The 17,277-nt window shown below is 42.2% G+C and overlaps 2 protein-coding genes across 7 annotated transcripts in view; one reads left to right on the top strand and one right to left on the bottom strand.

Annotated features, from left to right (window-relative positions):
* Positions 1 to 2,664, bottom strand: part of NRAP (nebulin related anchoring protein) — a 63,770-nt gene extending 61,106 nt beyond the window's left edge. For 4 of the 5 annotated variants that reach the window (XM_067537263.1, XM_067537265.1, XM_067537266.1 and 1 more), the window contains exons 1-2: positions 1,101 to 1,352; positions 631 to 725 (exon numbers count right to left, since the gene is read on the bottom strand). In XM_067537263.1, the coding sequence (XP_067393364.1) occupies positions 631 to 725; positions 1,101 to 1,172 (167 nt within the window). In that variant the 5' untranslated portion in view covers positions 1,173 to 1,352. Of the gene's footprint in view, positions 1 to 630; positions 726 to 1,100; positions 1,353 to 2,563 lie in introns of those variants that run through there. The other variant, XM_067537264.1, reaches the window with a different exon arrangement.
* Positions 2,665 to 5,687: 3,023 nt separating this feature from the next.
* Positions 5,688 to 17,277, top strand: part of CASP7 (caspase 7) — a 31,438-nt gene continuing 19,848 nt past the window's right edge. The window contains exons 1-2 of one of the 2 annotated variants that reach the window (XM_067537164.1): positions 5,688 to 5,884; positions 9,226 to 9,344. In XM_067537164.1, coding sequence (XP_067393265.1) covers positions 9,226 to 9,344 — 119 coding nt within the window. In that variant the 5' untranslated portion in view covers positions 5,688 to 5,884. Of the gene's footprint in view, positions 5,885 to 6,457; positions 6,559 to 9,225; positions 9,345 to 17,277 lie in introns of those variants that run through there. The other variant, XM_067537165.1, reaches the window with a different exon arrangement.

Genomic DNA, 17,277 nt, shown 5'->3' with positions numbered 1-17,277 from the left:
TTTTTAGTTTTATACTTAAAAACACTGAACAAATCCCTCCACCCCCACAATATGACTGTTGGGTTACACACAAGTTATTGTTTTATGGAGTAGGTGCCTACAACTAAATTAATTTTAATGATCATATCATATCAATGCTGTTTCTAATAACAAAAGAGAATAATAGAATAAAAAACAACTGTCATATCTTCCTTTCAACTGAAAAATTTGACAGGAATTGATCATCATGAAATAAAAAACTTTCAGAAAAAACCTCCCTCCAAAATCTGTATTCTACATATTTTTCTGGCTACTAAGTGAATTCACATCTTGTTAACTCTTAATCACTGATACAGAAATCACAGTATAGTCATGATAGTTTACTTTTCTAAATACTTCCGATGGCACTTATTTTGGTGTCTTTTAAACTACAAAAAGACATGAAAAATATAAAAATGTTGCATATCAGGTCAGATTTTGACCTCATCTGCCAACCATATAAATTCAGAGTAACTCCACTGAAATCAGCGGATTTATTCTGGTTTCACACCACAATATGTGAGACTAGAATCTGGCCCAAAGGTAGTCTCCTAATGAGTTGTGATAATACATTTTAAACCATGATTATTTTTTAAAAGTAAACACACTTACACTTGACAGTAAGGCTTTTTCTGGTGGCTGATAAAGTTATTTACAGTTAGCATCATCTTGCAGACTTCACAGTGAAAACAGGCTTTGTGCCATGTCTAGAAATAGTAAAGATAAAAATATAGCAAAAGTTACTTGTATTTCATATTGTATTATTCTATTGATTTTTAAACACCAATATTGATTCCTTCTATCCATATCATTCATAACCATTTCCCACTGTGTGAATGAACATATGTCGAAAAGATCTATTGTCATTTTGAATGTTTGTTGTTCTTAATTTTGTTCCAACAAACTTTTATAGTGAAGTTCATCTCAGTTCTGAAATCCAGTGTGAATAAAGAATTTACAGTATGGGGAGTTTTGCCAATGTCTTCAGTGGAAGCAGGATTATGCCCAATATTAGTAGGTAAAGTACCAATGCATATATTTATTAACCTCCAAAATAACCAAGATAAAGCATGTCTACTGACCTGATCTATACAGTTAATCTTCTCAGCAGGGTAAACCCCAAAGCCACATCGAGCACAAGGCTGCACATTCATCTTGAAATCAACAAAGTGAAGAATATATATATATATATATATACACACACACAAAAGGTTAAAAAACTATGAAGATGACTTTCCAGTCCGTATGTAATACACTCCAGAGAGCCCAATCAAGCCCCTTTGCTCTGCCGTCAAGGATCACATTAAAGTTCTGAACTGAAGTCTCTCACTCCCTTTTGCTGACCTTCTGCTTTGAAGTCAGCTGCTGGCTGGCTTTTAAAGCTGTCAGTTACTAAGAGGGGTTATTTTGGCAACTGGGTAATGTATGTACGGGGGGGGAGGTCTTAGCGACATCCTTCTTTAAATAGAAGAGTTAACTCATAGAAAAGAATCATGTTCATGTGAATGATAGAATCTGGTCATTCAGTTTTTAGGCTTTGCAGTTTAACACTAGTTTGTCATAACTCCAGGATGGAGCTAATGGTATCAACAGCACCATCATCAGATTATCAAATTAGTAGTTGGTCACCTCCACATATGGTACATGAGCTCACTAAGGGCTAAAGTTGGTTGCCTTTAGGAACTGCCCTGTGTAAGGTAGCTGGGCCACCCCAGGAGGAGTTCAGAGAAGAAACTTTAACTCAGAGATCTGCAATTTCCTCCTTGCTCCGCATTTGTTCCTGGGAGAAGTAATCTGCTACAGCCCAGAAAAGAGAAAATTACTTCCTCGTGCCCCCAACTCATCTGCACTTCGTGTGCTGTGGAGAGCCAAGACTAAGCTCATTCCCTCTCCCCTTCCTATTAGCACTGGGACATTGCTAGGTACTTTCCTCTAGAGTAAGCTACAATCTACTGAATCGCCAACAGCACTCTCTATAGCAGTTAGGTATTATAAGGAAGCCTCCTATTCAATTCGTAATGATACCTAACTCTGCTTTACTTATGACTTATACTGAATGCTAACAGTATATTAGCACTTTATAGAAAATGGAGTTGACAAAGTCCCTGCTAGGAAGAGACACAATACTAAGTGCTATGGCCCCAATTGTACAAAGACTTACTCATGTGGTTAATTTTAAGCACTGTGAATAATCCTGTTGACTATGTGCCTTTGCAGGACCAGGGTCTAAGTCTGGTAGTAAGTATTAACAGGATTGAGCCCTTAGGTCTCAATACTGCTCCCACAGAAATCAAGGACTGAGTTGAATTCTTATACCCAGAGTATATCAGGGACACAAAAGGGTGAGAGGACAGTACATTTGGAATTGGCTCTGTTGAACTCCTGGTTATGATGCAGTGATCACATGGTAAGAGGCCATAATCACCTAAGATGCTACATGCTGACTACATTGGAATGATGAGGGAAGGCCACTGGAGTCAAGATAATGGACCAGTTTACATCACAGCTAGAAAATCTAATATAATAATATTATTAAAAAACTCACTTGAGGTTCTTCTGTGCAGGAGAGGAGAAGACAGCAGCCATTACTGCAATAGTGTTGATTATATTTATATTATGTATTTTTTATTACTGTGAAAGCAGCCAGAGCCATGAATACAGTTTAAGTATAAATTATATGAATAAATAAAAATAAATGTTTTAACTACTTTTAAACTGCCTAGAATTGGCAGAGTGAAACAGAAACGAGTCCAGTCTGGCGCTTCCAGTTCTTGTTGGTCTTGTTCCTTAAAGAGGTGCTGCTCTCTATTTGTTGACTTCATTGCCCTTCAGTTTTGGTGCAAGGCCACCAAGTTTTCACACCTGCACATTAAAATCAGAGAGAAATTTGCTGCGCATTTAGGACTTTTTACCTACATAATACATTTTTAACCATTTAAGGCTTTGATCCTGCAGTGTGGCGTGCACCTGCAGATCTATGCATGTGCACACAGGTCTGAAATTACTTTACCACTGTAATTCATTCTGCGGGGTACACATTTTACTTTCTAATTATCTTGACAATGGGTCCTTTTCTATGAAAAATAAATTGCTTAGCTATGTGAATTTTATCAAGTGAAAAAGGAATTCTTTTTGAGTAAAAAACTTGCTTATTAGAAACAAAAATTGAGCTGTTCCAAATAAAACCAAACTCGTTTCCTAGCAACCACGGTGTAGTAAGAAGTGAGAGCTTAAGGCCTGCAATCTAGCAGAACAGCCTAAGGCATAAGGCCGAAGTGGAAAAAGCCAAGTTAACAGAAGTCAGGTTGTGAACTTACGACCTGACTGAAGCTGGCATGGAGAAAACGCTGATACTGCAAATACATGTACTTCCAAAATATTACTAATATCAAAATATAACTAAAAATACATAGCAGGTGCAGAAAGTACCAAGACATCCTAACACCACAGAGATAACAAGGGCAACATGACCCCTTGGAATGACACTCTGATGGATAGAAATGTCTGATAAGGTGACAAATAGAGTTGTTTTGCCCGAAACATCCAATTTACTGTAAAGGATGGTATTAGACTACGTCAAGAGAGTGGCACCTACCTACATCAAAGGGGGCCTAGTGGATAACAGAAAGTCCTGCCATTGGGCTGAGTCCATTGTAATGACGCATTCATATGTGAAGTAGACCCGTAGATACTCTGTAGGTCGCTTCTCATTGTGCCTCAAGTTCAATAAACCTGGCCCGGGTGCCTTCGTTGCTCAGCTAATCCATGGTCGTGTCGATTAATTTATTGTGAGTGCCGTCTCGGTTACCTGCACTGAGCCGGGACAGCATCTACACAGGGACATACGCACGCACCCTACACTGACAACTAACAACCGACAACACATGGCTTTGCTTTTACTAGATGGTGTTCACAAGTTTTGTGGTTTCTGGTGTACTTTGAAAAGCCCTAGCTCATGAAGTCATGTGAATACCTGACAAGCTCAACTTTCCTTAAAAAAAAAAATAAAAAAATGCAGTGTTGATATTATTGGAGAGACAAGGAGGGTGAGATAATATCTTTTATTTGACCAACTTCTATTGGTGAGAGAATAAATAATTTTTGAGTATACACAGGGCTCTTCTTCAGGTCTGGAAACACAGTCTGAGAGCAGGTCTACACTAGAAGCACTACAGCGGCGCAGCTGCACGGATGCATCTGCGTGGCTGTACTGCAACTTTTGAAGACACTCTATGCCAATGGAAGAGTGCTCTCCGCTCCAGCTCTGCGAGAGGCGGAAGCTATGTCAGGAGGAGACGTAGCGCTGGTGCGGACAGCACTTAGGTCACTGTAACTTGCATCGCTCAGAGGGGTGTCTTTTTCACACCCCTGAGTGACATAAGGTAGATTAATTTAAGGGCTAATGTAGACCTGCCCAAAGTGGCAAGGTGGAACAAATTGTTTAGCATAGGTAGTTAACTCATATTTCAAGGGACCATTTGAGGTGAAATGGCCCGATATCACCTCTCCGGTCATAGGGAGTTAGTTTAGTCAGTTAGTTAAACTACGTCTACACTACCACTTTTGTTGGTAGAACTTATGTTGTTCAGGGGGGTGAAAATTTCACCCACATAAGTGGTAGTGCGCACAGTGCTAGGTCAGCAGGAGAACTCATGGAGCTGGTTTTATGATGTCGATGAGTAAGCTCTCTCCCATCAGCAGAGAGTGGCTACAAGAGCGATCTTACAGCTGCATCGGTATAGCTGTGCGGCTGTAAGCTCACTAATGTAGACATGGCCTAGTCAGTTACAAAAATGTTAGTTTTTCTGAGGGCTTGTCTACACTGGCGCTTACTCCCGCAAACGTTGTCGCTCAGGGGTGTGAAAAAACACCCCTCTGAGCAACATAAGTTTTGCTGACATAAGTGCCAGCATAGCCGCATTATGTTGGCGGGAGAGCTCTCTCAGCAGGATTTTTTTCCACACCCCTGAGTGACAAAAGTTTTGCCGGCATACGGGCCAGTGTAGACAAGCCCTTTAAGGGCCCAGCTACTGGAACAATGAGACTCTCCGCCTTCCTTTAGAAAAATAGGTTTCTAACCCTCACAGCGGCAGAGAAACACTTGAAGGAATGAAGCAAACACAGCCCAAAGGCACCAGGGCTAGAAGAGAAAAAGACCCCAGTATTGTAAGCCCACCTCACGATTCTGGGGTCAGGGGTCTGCTTGCTGAACGGTTGGGACTGGCCCTGCTCTGTGTGCACCCACATGGCTAGGAAACCAGCAGGGAACTGAACAGAAACCCCAGGGGATGATTTTTTAAAGGGGGGGGGGGGGGGGAACCCTCCTGATTTTGAAGCCGAGCTCAGGATTTGGGGCTTGCCCAGGCGGCAAGGAGAGCTCAGCTGAGTCCCTTTTCCGGGGCCCAGATGCCCGCACCAAATACTGGCAAGCCGAAGTTGTGGGGCCGGCCCCGAGCCCTGCGGCTGGCCTAGGGGTTCCCGCCCCACCCCGCGGCTGTGGTGGGGGGCCGCGCTCCCCCACCCTGCGGGCGATGGGGGTTTGGGAAGCGTCGCCCCCTCTTGTGCTGGGCGGGGGGGGAAATCACCTCAGCAGCTTGGTGCCGGGGGGAATCAGCAGCTTGGTGCCGGGGGGACGGGCGGCGGCAGCAGCAGCCTGGGGGGGAGTCCCGTCCCGTCCCCCCGCACCGCCCCGCACCGCCGCCGCCCGCCGGGCCGCAGACCGCAGGAGCCGCCGCCCGGGCAGAGGGCGGGGCTGGACCCGGACCCGGCGCTTTCGCTTTCGCTTTCCCCTGCCCCAGCGGAGTCCTTCCGAGCCAGCGCTGCCGGCACCGACCCCCTGCAGGCACCGAGGAGCGGGCGGCGCAAGGTCAGTGGCCCCGCGGCAGGCGGAGGGCAGCGTCTGCCCCCGGCCGCGCTCCCCCTCCTCCGGAGCGGCCCTGTCCCGTCCGCCTTCCCGGGCCGCCCCCTCCCAGGCCTGATCCTCTCTATCCTCAGTTCCTGACCCCCGCTCCACGCCCCCAATTTCTCCCCTCCTCCGCCCCTTTCCGTCCACCCCCTGCCTGGCCCTCCCTTCTCATCCCTCTCCCCCCAGGCCTGAGCCTGTGACCCATTCCCTCCGCCCCTTGCCCAATCCTCTCCCGCCTTCCCCAGGACCTGACCTACCGTCTTAACCTCAGACCCTCTCCAGTTCTCGCCTCTCCCTTCCCATAGCTGACCCTCGCTCTGCCCCACTTTTCCCACCCCATGACTGACCCTCTCTCTGCACACCTCCTTCCACCCCCGACTTCGTACCCTCTACTCCCTCTCCCCCCCAGTGCCTCACCCTCTGACTCCTTCATCCCACCTGCTATCCATGCCTGACCCGCTCTTCCCCATTCCCAGCACTGGACTCTGCCCTCTAACTATGGTTGCCACCTGGCCACGTTTTCCCTTTTTTTTTTTTTTTTTGAGGTGGCTGTCCAGGAAAATCTGTAAAGAGACTCAATACACACTCTCCTGTTTTATGGATGCAGGATCTTCCTGGTTCTTTGTGCTTCAGAGGTGACAACCCTATGCTCTAATCTTCCTTCTCCCACCCCACCCCACCCCACCCCAGCACCTGGACCCGACCCACCAAAATCTTCCATCCTTTTTCCTTGTCCTCAAGAATCTGACCATGTCCTCATCCTTCCCCACTGACCCCTAGCAACTAACCCCCTTTACTCCCCTAAACTCCTTTTTTTCCTCCTTTGCCTACAGTTCCTTCCTCCCTACCTCAGAGCTTAGCCCCCTTTCCCCCTTTTCTGGCCACACTTTCTCTTCCCCCTAGAGTCTGACCCTCCACTTCCAGTGCCTGATATCTTCCTCCAGTCTCCAGTGTTTTACCCTTTTCTTTTCCTATTCTCTGAGCCCCAGGGGTTCTTCCCATCTTTCCCCCCAGTCTTAGGCCTTGTCTACACTAGAAAAGTGGGCTATACTGGTGTAGTTAAAGTGAAACAACACTCCTCTTTCCCCCCGCCATATGTGGATGCAGTTATATGTATAAAGGTGCTTTACTCCACTATCTATTCCTGTACAGGAAAGAGAATAAGGTATACCACTATAACACAACTTTATACTGGTATAACTGCCTCAACACTAGGGGCATTGTACTTGTTGAACTTTTTTCATTTAATAACAAAATCACATCCCTGAGAGGCTAACATTTCATTTAGAATCCAGGAATGCACATAAGTAGTTCAAATTATTCCTTCCTTTTGGGCATTACTTTGCATTTATTAGTACTCCATTTCATTCATGCATTCATTCACGTATCTGTGTTAGGTCCCTTTGAAATTCCTTGTCTTCCCTAAATAATCTTGTGTAATTTTAAATTCCAGCACCTCAAAGATCATCCCCTTTTCCAGGTCATTGCGGAATATACTAACCAACATCAGACTTAGCCCTAGTCCTTTATGAACTATGAGAATTGCCACTGAAGCCAAATTAGATTCAGCTGAGGCTGAAAACAATTTTCCCTTTTACTTTCAGCCTGCCTTTGGGATGGAACACAGTATTCCGCCCACACAACTTATCAAATACCTGTTTGTACAGTCCTACATTCCACTGGTATCTAATCTAACAGTCCATGTTTCTAATCTGTCACTTGATGAGTTCAATAGGACATCCATGAGTAAGGACTACTTTAATGAATAATTGTTTGCAGGAATGGGGTTTAAGTAAGTAGGTGAACATCAACTGTTCAGCTTTCCAGTGAATACTATGATTAAAAATCCTTTTCACCTGGTAAATAATCTGGTTTTTCTCATATAGGGGAAATGATTGCTTGCAGTTACACTGGTGTAATTCTGAAACAACTTCACTGACTTTAGTGAAGTTACTCTGAATTTATATTGGAGTGATTGAAAGCCGCATTTGTCCCAAGCGCCATAATTTGCCACGGAGCTGCTATGACATCTTAGGAAAGTAATATGACTTTTTAATTATCTGAGCTAGATAACATAACTTTTTCTTTTTTAAAAATAAACGCACCAGTCATAGGGAAGTATAAAACACATAATAATGTGTGATGTAGACAGAAGGAGTGAAATTCAAAATTAAGGCTCAGGCCATGTCTGCGCTAGAGAGCTTACAGTGGCAAAGCTGTACTGATGCAGCTGCTCTGCTGTAAGATCTCTTGTGTAGCTATGCCAGCGGGAGAGAGCTCTCCTGTTGGCATAATAAAACCACCTCCAGGAGTAGCGGTAGCTACGTCGGCAGGAGAAACTGTCCTGCTGACATAGCGCTATCTACACCGGCCCTTCTATCAATGTAATTTACGTTGCTCAGAGGGGGAAAGGGGTGTATTTTTTCACATCCCTGCACATAAGTTATATCAGCAAAAGTGGTAGTGTAGACATGGCTTGAGTCTACGTCCATGGGTGACCTCTTGTGTTTGTGGGGAAGTACAATTGAATATATTTATATGTGAGAAATACTGAAATCTTCCATTGTTATATGCAGTGGTGGTGTAGCCATGTTGGTCCCAGGATATTAGAGAGACAGGGTGGGTGTGGTAATATCTTTTACTGGACGAATTTCTGTTGGTGAGAGAGACAAGCTTTTCAGTTTACACAGAACTCTTCCTCAGGTCTAGTTTGAAGTCTGAAGAAGAACTCTGTGTAAGCTCGAAAGCGTGTCTCTCTCATCAAAAAAGTTGATCCAAAAAAGGATATGACCTCTCCCACCTAGTCTCTAGGAAAAATGAAAGCATTCTTTTTGAGTTTTCAGGATATCTTCAAATTGGATTATAATTACGTTTGAATAACATAAATATTTTAGTGTCAGATCTTTGCAACCTTTCCAGCATACTGGTTTTGATCCACGTTGACTGGATAACATAACATCTAGAAAGCATGGTACAAGGCCTTTCACTAGAAATGTTTTTTTAGTTATGACCTTAGCTGCAATTTCTGGACAGATTTTAGAGTCACTTTTGAATAATTACATTAAAAAATGTAACAGCGGTGATTGAATGTGTGTAGTATCGGATTGATGCAGGATCCAAAAACTATGGTCATAAAACTATGAAACATCACACAACCTAGCAGGCTGATATTTAACCCCAAATATATTTGGTGGAATGACTGGTGGATTTATTAGGGTTTTTAGTTATAGAAGTGTTTCCAAAATAATAGTACTCCTTGAAGGACACACATTCTAGTTCTCTGTTTTATTTTGTGTGCATAGATGGAAGGAAATCAGTCTGGTACTGTACCCGTACAGAAAGAGGAAGACCATGATGGAGATCAAGGGGATGTGGTGGATGCAAGGCCAGACAGAAGTGGCAGAGTCTCAATCTTTGGAGGGTAAGCTTGTTTTTATTTTGTTTTATTTTTTACATTTCAGTCTATACGTAACGGAATGAATCCCATTCCATCTATGCCCCAAAAGTGAACAAATACTGCTAGAAAAAACGTTAAATATGCCATAAAAACCTTAAATCAGGAGTTGAAAAATTAAATTCAGTCAGTGCTGCTCATAAATATGTATATGTACACACATATATACACTGTAGGCCCATGGAAAGTATTTTTTTATCCAGACAGTGCTTGACTCTATGGGAAGGAGAAACACAGACCACAATGCATGATGCTTTTCTTCACTTTTATTGAACTCCCATGATTTCAAAGATGAAAATCTTGGAAATTCCTAGTTGGCTGAATTTCAGGTTTTATTAATAATAATTCTTTATGGTTACAATTTTTCAAACATGGGTGCTTACAGATATGCTCTTAAATCCATATGTAATCATCTAAATAAGTGTCCTGGTTTTCTTTGTTAGGTACTCATGAGGTCCCATCACACTAGTGTCTGAGCACCTCACAACATTTAGTGTGTTTATCCCCACAACATCTGTGTGAGGAAGGGAAGTGCTGTTATCCTTATTTAACAGATGGGGATGGAAGCACAGAATGACTAAACGATTTGCCCAGGGTCAGACAGGAATTCTGCAGCAAATCAGAGAATTGAACCAGGGGCTCTGTAGGCTAGTACCCTAACCATTGGACCATATTTTCCTTTGGATAATTTAGCCCTTCAAACTTTTGATCACCCTAACTAGAAACTTTTTGGCCTACATTTTTGAAGTGCTGCAAAAACATTGGCTCTGAGCCTTGGGTCTAGCCAAGTTGTGCTTACTGCAAAACCTGGGGAGTGGAGAGTGATTTATGCCATCTGATCCCTGAGGCTGCTGGGCACCATTTCAGCCCCTGGGATCAGATGGCATAAACCACTTCAGTCCTGAGGCTGCTCTAAATAATAAAAACCTGCTAGGTACCCCAGTGGCTGCTGTAGCCAGACAGCATCACCTAAATTCGCTGAGCTTCAGCCAGTCCCTCATCCCTGGCATGTCCCCTAGACTGAGGTGGGAGCCAGGAATAAGCATAAAGCCAGTAATACTGTTTTCACTCCACTCAACTTAGGTATTCTCGTACATCACAGGAATCCCCAGCTTTAAGGTTGGTTTGTACCACCTGAGCAGCATAAAGCAATCTCATCAGAGCCAAGGTTCCTAGCTCATTACCCAAAAAATGAATCCTCACGTGACATATATAAACATTAGTATCCCAGTTTTAAAGAGTGAAATCTCCATTGAGATTTCTTATAAAGAGCAAGAACTACCTTGTGTGTTATACTTGATCTGCCCTCCTGGAAACAGTTGACCAATGTGGTAGCTGAAAGTGCAAAAGATGGCTGAAAAATGGACATTGGGAATTTTGCAAGTGTCCTTAAAGGGTGGAAAATGACTATTTGATTCTAAGAGGTTCTTGGAATTAGAGTGTTTTTTCTTAACAAGTGTTTTTATAATTTGTGTCACCTGTCCTTAAACATTATGGTTCAAATGAATGGTCTAATTCAGACAGAGTGCTGGCTAGCTGTCATTTTCTCTACATTAAAATTACTTAAGAAGAATGGTTAACGAACAGAGAGTTTGATCAGAGGGCTAATGCACAAGTCTGGGAGTCAGACGATCTGTGTTTCCTTCTTGCCACAGGCACAGTATGAGCTTAGACAAATCACTTAATTTCTCTGTCTCTGTTTCCTTATTTCTAAAATGAATGTTTTGTGAGGCTTAATTAATTAACATAAACACTTTGAGGTTCTCTGATGGAAGACACAATAGAAAGCCAAAATATTATGATCAATTTCCTAAATATTTTGCGTATTATTATTATTATTACCACAATCTCATATTTTCTGCAGATATAAAATGGAGGATGCAACATTTCACTTCTGGAGCCTGACAAAATGTTTTTTAAAAGCGTATTCAGTTAAGATTAATTAACCTTGTTTTAACAGCATAATAGCGCATCTGTTCTAAGGGGAAGTATTCTGTTTCCATTCTTATACTAAATTGCTTATAGTTTACCACTCATTAATGAAGGACATTCATTATGTGTTGAGAAATTATTCAAGCAATCTGACTGGCAGCTGTACCAGGCTTCCATTCTTTGGGAATGCCTTGAATCTACAAATTAAAACTGTATCACTCTTAAAGAAATACTTTTGGACATTTATTGTAACTTAAAGCCCAGGTTTCAAAGTTAAAGGTCACATACAGTAAGTCAGAGCAGGGCATAGAATCCAAGTGTCTTGTCTCCCAAGATCATGCTCTACAAGATTGCAACCCGGTAACACCTCAGTATGAGACATTTCCTGATGGTTATTTTTGGTTGTATTTAATGGTCCTTGGCTTTGTTTTAGGCCATCAACTTTTCCTACCAGGTGGTCAGTACTTTCAAAGAAATATATGTTATGCGCTTAGTTTATTATTGCTCAAGTGGGGGTTGGACTAGATGATCTCCTTGAGGTCCCTTCCAACTCTAATCTGTGATTTTAAGTACATATGTGGGCACGAAAGCATAAAAGGTTAACTTGGTATTGTTAACGGGCACTGCTTGGTTCTAAGGTAGAAGGGAACAGAATTGTGAGACATCATAGAAAGTGAATTACAAGCCATGTAGAAGGGAGAGGAACTTTGCAGCTCCTCTTAGCCCCTCTGTGACTGCAGATCCATACAGCCCTAAAGCAAAGAAGGGAAGTAGTTGAAAATCTACATCAGTATGGTGTATTTCTCTCAGTGCAGTAAGTAATTGCCAATCTGAGCAGAAATTATTTCTGATCTGTGGCTTTTTCCACAGCAAATCTGCCACGCTGTCAATCTATTCGTTGGCCTCTGCCCTACAGACATGACCAAGGAGCCTGGGGTCAACTATTGAATTGGCAACATGGCAAATTTTCTCTTCTTTTCTTTCAGTTTGAGGAATTTAATTCTGTATGTTTAATCTCTTTGAAAAGCTTTCTAGATTTATTACCATTTTAGGAAACATTGTGGTTCAAGGAAATAAGCTGTTTTGTTAAAAATCACCTGCTTTTTTGTTTTGTTTGTTTCGTTACCACTAGATGGCAGGCTAATATCATTTTTGTTTGTTTAAAAAAATCACTAGTGTGATCACTCTGTCCTACAGAGAATCACAGTTGTATGAGCAACTGATGTCGTTTTTATTTTCCTGAGTAGAAATAGAAAGGTACTGCATGGCAAGCTTGATGACAATAAGTGTGTGAAAAGTGAATGGTTATGAGGCAATTTGACTGATGATTTGAAAAATGTATGTGCATTCTTCATGTGATCTTGAGAAAAAAGTGATAGACGTTTTTGTTTCCAGTCTGTTTTATGTGTTCCTGTAATACTTTTATATGCCTTTAATTCTTTGGAAAAAATTCTCATTTCTCCAAGGATGCTTTAATATCTTATCTTTCATGCATGTAAGCATCACTTGAAATTTCAAAGGCGTTACTCCAAGTAGTAGCAAGGAATTTTAAAATTCATGTTGTTTTCTGAGTTGCTTGCCTCCCTCTACAATATTGCTATGTCTGTTGCCTGTCAGATGAATATATGTGTTGTGGGCATTGGAGAAGCACATGAGCCATCGTTTCTTTTAAGCATCCAGAAGCCACAATTCAACACAAAGGGTGAGTTTGTGGCCCCACTGAAGTCAACGAGAGTTTAACTATTGATTTCAATGGGGCTAGGATTTAATCCACAATATATTTTTAAAAACAGTCAAATGCCCCTACTGCGGGGCAGAGTAGTGCTTGCTTTGTTAGCATCCTTGTATTTCAAGTGCACTTGGCTAAAGTGAAATAGCCCATAGGCTGTAGTTGTAAGAATATGGATACCAGTTAAACAATTATTGAATTGTATAGAACTACTTGTCCTCAGATTGCTTTACCTTTTACCCACTGCTCTTTTCTATCTCTTAGCATTCCCCTTCTCAGTTGGAAAGTGTTATGTAGTATATAAATACATATCTATTTAAGAATTCTTAAGTTACTGTGAAAGCTACCAAGCTTAGACCCTCTCAAATGAATCCCTTAGGTGACAGGCGTAGCTTCCTGCAATTCACTATGTGGAGTCACATGCTCCAACCACTTAGACAGGATCTCCAAACTGCAGCCTCCTATTTCTCAACCATGTTAACAGCCCGGGTGCAATTCAGTTCTGCACCTGTAAGCTTTTTCCTTTGGGAGTCTGTGATAGTGTACGTTTGCAGTGACAGAGAAATAGCATCTTCGGAACAAAGCATTATTTATTCATTCTTCAAAGGTGCAAAGGATAAAAATGATGAAAGGCCACTAACTTGCACTGTAAGTTTTCCTTGAGATGGAATTAGCTGAGCTGATTGGGTTTCTGGTAAGATGGCTACAGTATTTCTATAAAGTAGTTAATTTTGCCTTCAGTAAGGAATCAAAGCACAAACATACAACAATTTGAGAGCTCTCATTTTAATTAAATTGAGAACTCTTATTTTAATTAATTTGAAAGTCTCTTTACCAGAAACATCTGTCGGTGTTTTGCTCTTCTGCTCATCAGCAGTTATGATGTCTTCAATTCAATAGCATATATAGGGCCCTACCAAATTCAGGGTCCATTCTAGTCAATATAGGGCCATAGGATTTGAAAATTGGTCAATTTCACACTTTCACAGTATTGTAACCATGGGGGTCCCAATGAGGGGTATTTAGGCGGGTCCCAAACCTGGGCTCTGAAGGCAGCATGGAGGTGAGTCTGATCTCCCCTGTGCTGCTGGGACTAGCAGGTAGGAGCGGCCATCTGGGGCGCTCCAGCACAGGAGAGATTGGACCCACCTCCAATACCTCACCCTGCTGTATGAAGCTCCAGGGCTGGGCAGCAGCCCCGGAAGTCCCTGCAGCCAGAGGAGGCTTCACATCTCCCCTGTGCTGCTGGGAGTGCCCCAGTCGGGAGCCCATAGCTGCTAGTCCAGGACTGACTAGCTGCTAGTCCAGGACTAGCTGCTAAGATGCCCCAGCTCGGGCGCTCCCAGCAGCATGGGGGAAGTCAGATTTCATGGGGAAGGGCCAATTTCATGGTCTGTGACATGTTTTTCACAGCCGTGAAATTGATAGGGCTCTAAGAATATACACTCAAATTGTATATGAGCTTTTTTTCTGTTTTGCAAACTGAAATTCAGATAAAATAGACTGATAAATGTATAGAACTTTTTCATATTTCCTGTTTCTCACTGGGCTATAGAGCATCAGGTTATGGGACCCATGGACTGGAATACCACATGAAGTCTTTCACAGCTCATGTCTCTATGTATCAACTTTTTCAAAACGAAGAGCCAAATCTTCAGCTAGTGCAATGTCTGTATAGCTTTATTGAAGTCATGTACACCAATAGGCACCAGCTAAGATTCTACATCAAAATGTCATTCAAAAACTTCTCTCTCTCTTTTTTTTTTTTTTTTTTTTTGTGGAAGGGCACAGGGAATTGGGGCGTTGGAGATGGGGTTTTTTTTCATGCATTTGAACAAAACCAGAGTCGTCTGCGTGACTCTCATACTGGAACTAGAATGGTAGGTTGGTAGAGCATTTTGTTCATTGAGACCTGAATCATTTTAAGAATATACGTGTACATGGATTAATAACCTGTTACCGTGACAGCTTTGGAGATGTAGGGGGTGGGGAAATTAAAGCTGACGAGATGTTCTTTTGTTGTTCTCTTTCATCCTCCTGGGATTTATTTTCCACCCACCTTTGATTACCAGCAGTTTCCTTTTATTTGTTTGACAAGATACATCATAGGTAAGGATTTCAGACTGAATTGTTTCTCAGAGTGCACAGATGTTTGGTTCCCCCTCATATCCACATACATTTTAAAAAGTTGCTCGCCTTGTATTGTGCATGCCACTTGAAACCCTGAAATTTGGAAAAAGAGGCCCCTCAGTACAGCTGATCATAGAACAGCATTGCCTTATTTACAGAAAAGTAATAGGGCTATCAGCATCTGCTTATGAAGCAATTGTGAAATTAGTCATTTATTGAAGTTTAGGTGCTCCTGCCTTGTCCTAGTGTTGAATTCCTAATGATGATATCCTTTGAAGGATGTGTTGCACACATACAAAATGGGAACTGACTTCCTAAGAAAGAGTACTGCAGAAAGGGATCTGGGGTCACAGTAGATCACAAGCTAAATATGAATCAACAGTGTAATGCTGTTGCAAAAAAACAACATAATTATGGGATATATTAGCCGGAGTGTTGTAAGCAAGACATGAGAAGTAATTCTTCCGCTCTACTCTGCGCTGATTAGGCCTCAACTGGAGTATTGGGTCCTGTTCTGGGCACCACGTTTCAGGAAAGATGTGGACAAATTGGAGAAAGTCCAAAGAAGAGCAACAAAAATGATTAAAGTTTAGCAAACATGACCTATGAGGGAAGATTGAAAAAACTGGGTTTGTTTAGTCTGGAGAAGAAAAGACTGAGGGGGGGACATAAAAGGTTGTTACAAGGAGGAGGGGAAAAAATTGTTCTCTGAGGATAGGACAAGAAGAAATGGGCATAAACTGCAGCAAGGGCAGTTTAGGTTGGACGTTAGGAAAAACTTCCTAACTGTCAGGGTAGTAATCACTGGAATAAATTGCCAAGGGAGGTTGTGGAATCTCCATTGGAGATTTTTAAGGCAAGGTTGGACAAGCACCTTTCAGGGATGGTCTAGATAATGCTTGATCCTGCCATAAGTGCAGGGACTGGACTAGATGACCTCTCAAAGTCCCTTCCAGTCCTACGATTCTATTGTTCTATGATCTGAATGATACCTCATTTGTTTCAGCAGCACCTTTGTACTTTTTTTTTACTGCAATGTGTGGTCAAACCGTGAGATTTGCTGCCACAGAATATTACAGATTTTTTTTTTAAATTAGACATTTATGTGAAAAATATCTCCTGTGTCCCCACAGTAGCTAAGATAAAAATTGCCAGGCTGTCAGGCTTCCTGCTATAACTAATAGCTGATTGATCTCTCACTGTCTGGAACCATAAACTGATTGTGTCCAGGTACAATGGTGATGGACACAATGTGGGTAGGTGGGTGTCCAGATGGATAGATCAGGAAGATATTTTATCCTCATTGAAGAAGGATGGTCTTATGGGTTTGGCATTGGATTGGAATTTGGGAGATCTGGATTCAATTCCCAGTTCTGCATTAGGCTTCCTTTATGCCTTTTGGCAAGTCACTTACCATCCCTGTGCCTTAGTACCCCAACTGTAACTTGAAGACAACGATCCTTCCTTTCATCCGTTCTTGTCAATTTAAATTGTAAGCTCTCTGAGGTAAGGGCTGTTTTTCTTTGGGTTTATAGTGTGCCCAAGCAATCTCATTCAGGGCTTACAGGTGCTATTGTAATATAAACAGTACGTAGCGATGATAATAATATTACCTGTATGTGCTTTCCATCTGAAGCATTTGGCATTTCATCAGTTTGAGAGAGGGTTACTGGACTAGGTGGTCTTTGCTGGTTATGTCAGTTTCTGTGTGGGTGATAAAAGTACACTTTGGGAGATTTTTCTAATATAGTACACCAGGAATTTTTCACTTCTAATTAGTCTTGATCTTTTTGAGGTTTTTTTGAGAATCTAGAACTCAGTCAGTACGGAAGGCCTGCAGCCAGGCTGGTGTTAGCATAACAGTACATTAAACCCGGTCAGTTCTTGTTCTTTTCTCTTGGAGACATTTGCATATGGCACATAGTGTAAATGCTCAGCTCTCTTGGAACTGTATCTTTAGCCATCATGGCAGCAGGTAGGGTTCCCACCTCTGAGGTACAAAACACCGGGACATCAGGGATGATCCTGAGCCCATAAAACCGGACAGTTGGCAGTGTCTACTGAGCGCCCTTAGAGATTTCCCAGGACAGTTACTGGGAAAACCTGGAC

The sequence above is a fragment of the Emydura macquarii genome, unplaced genomic scaffold, assembly GCF_026122565.2.
Source record: "Emydura macquarii macquarii isolate MOO-44397 ecotype Brisbane River unplaced genomic scaffold, CSIRO-AGI_Emac_v2 contig_3692, whole genome shotgun sequence".
Classification (NCBI taxonomy): domain Eukaryota; kingdom Metazoa; phylum Chordata; order Testudines; family Chelidae; genus Emydura; species Emydura macquarii.
This window is presented reverse-complemented; position numbering and strand designations above follow the sequence as displayed.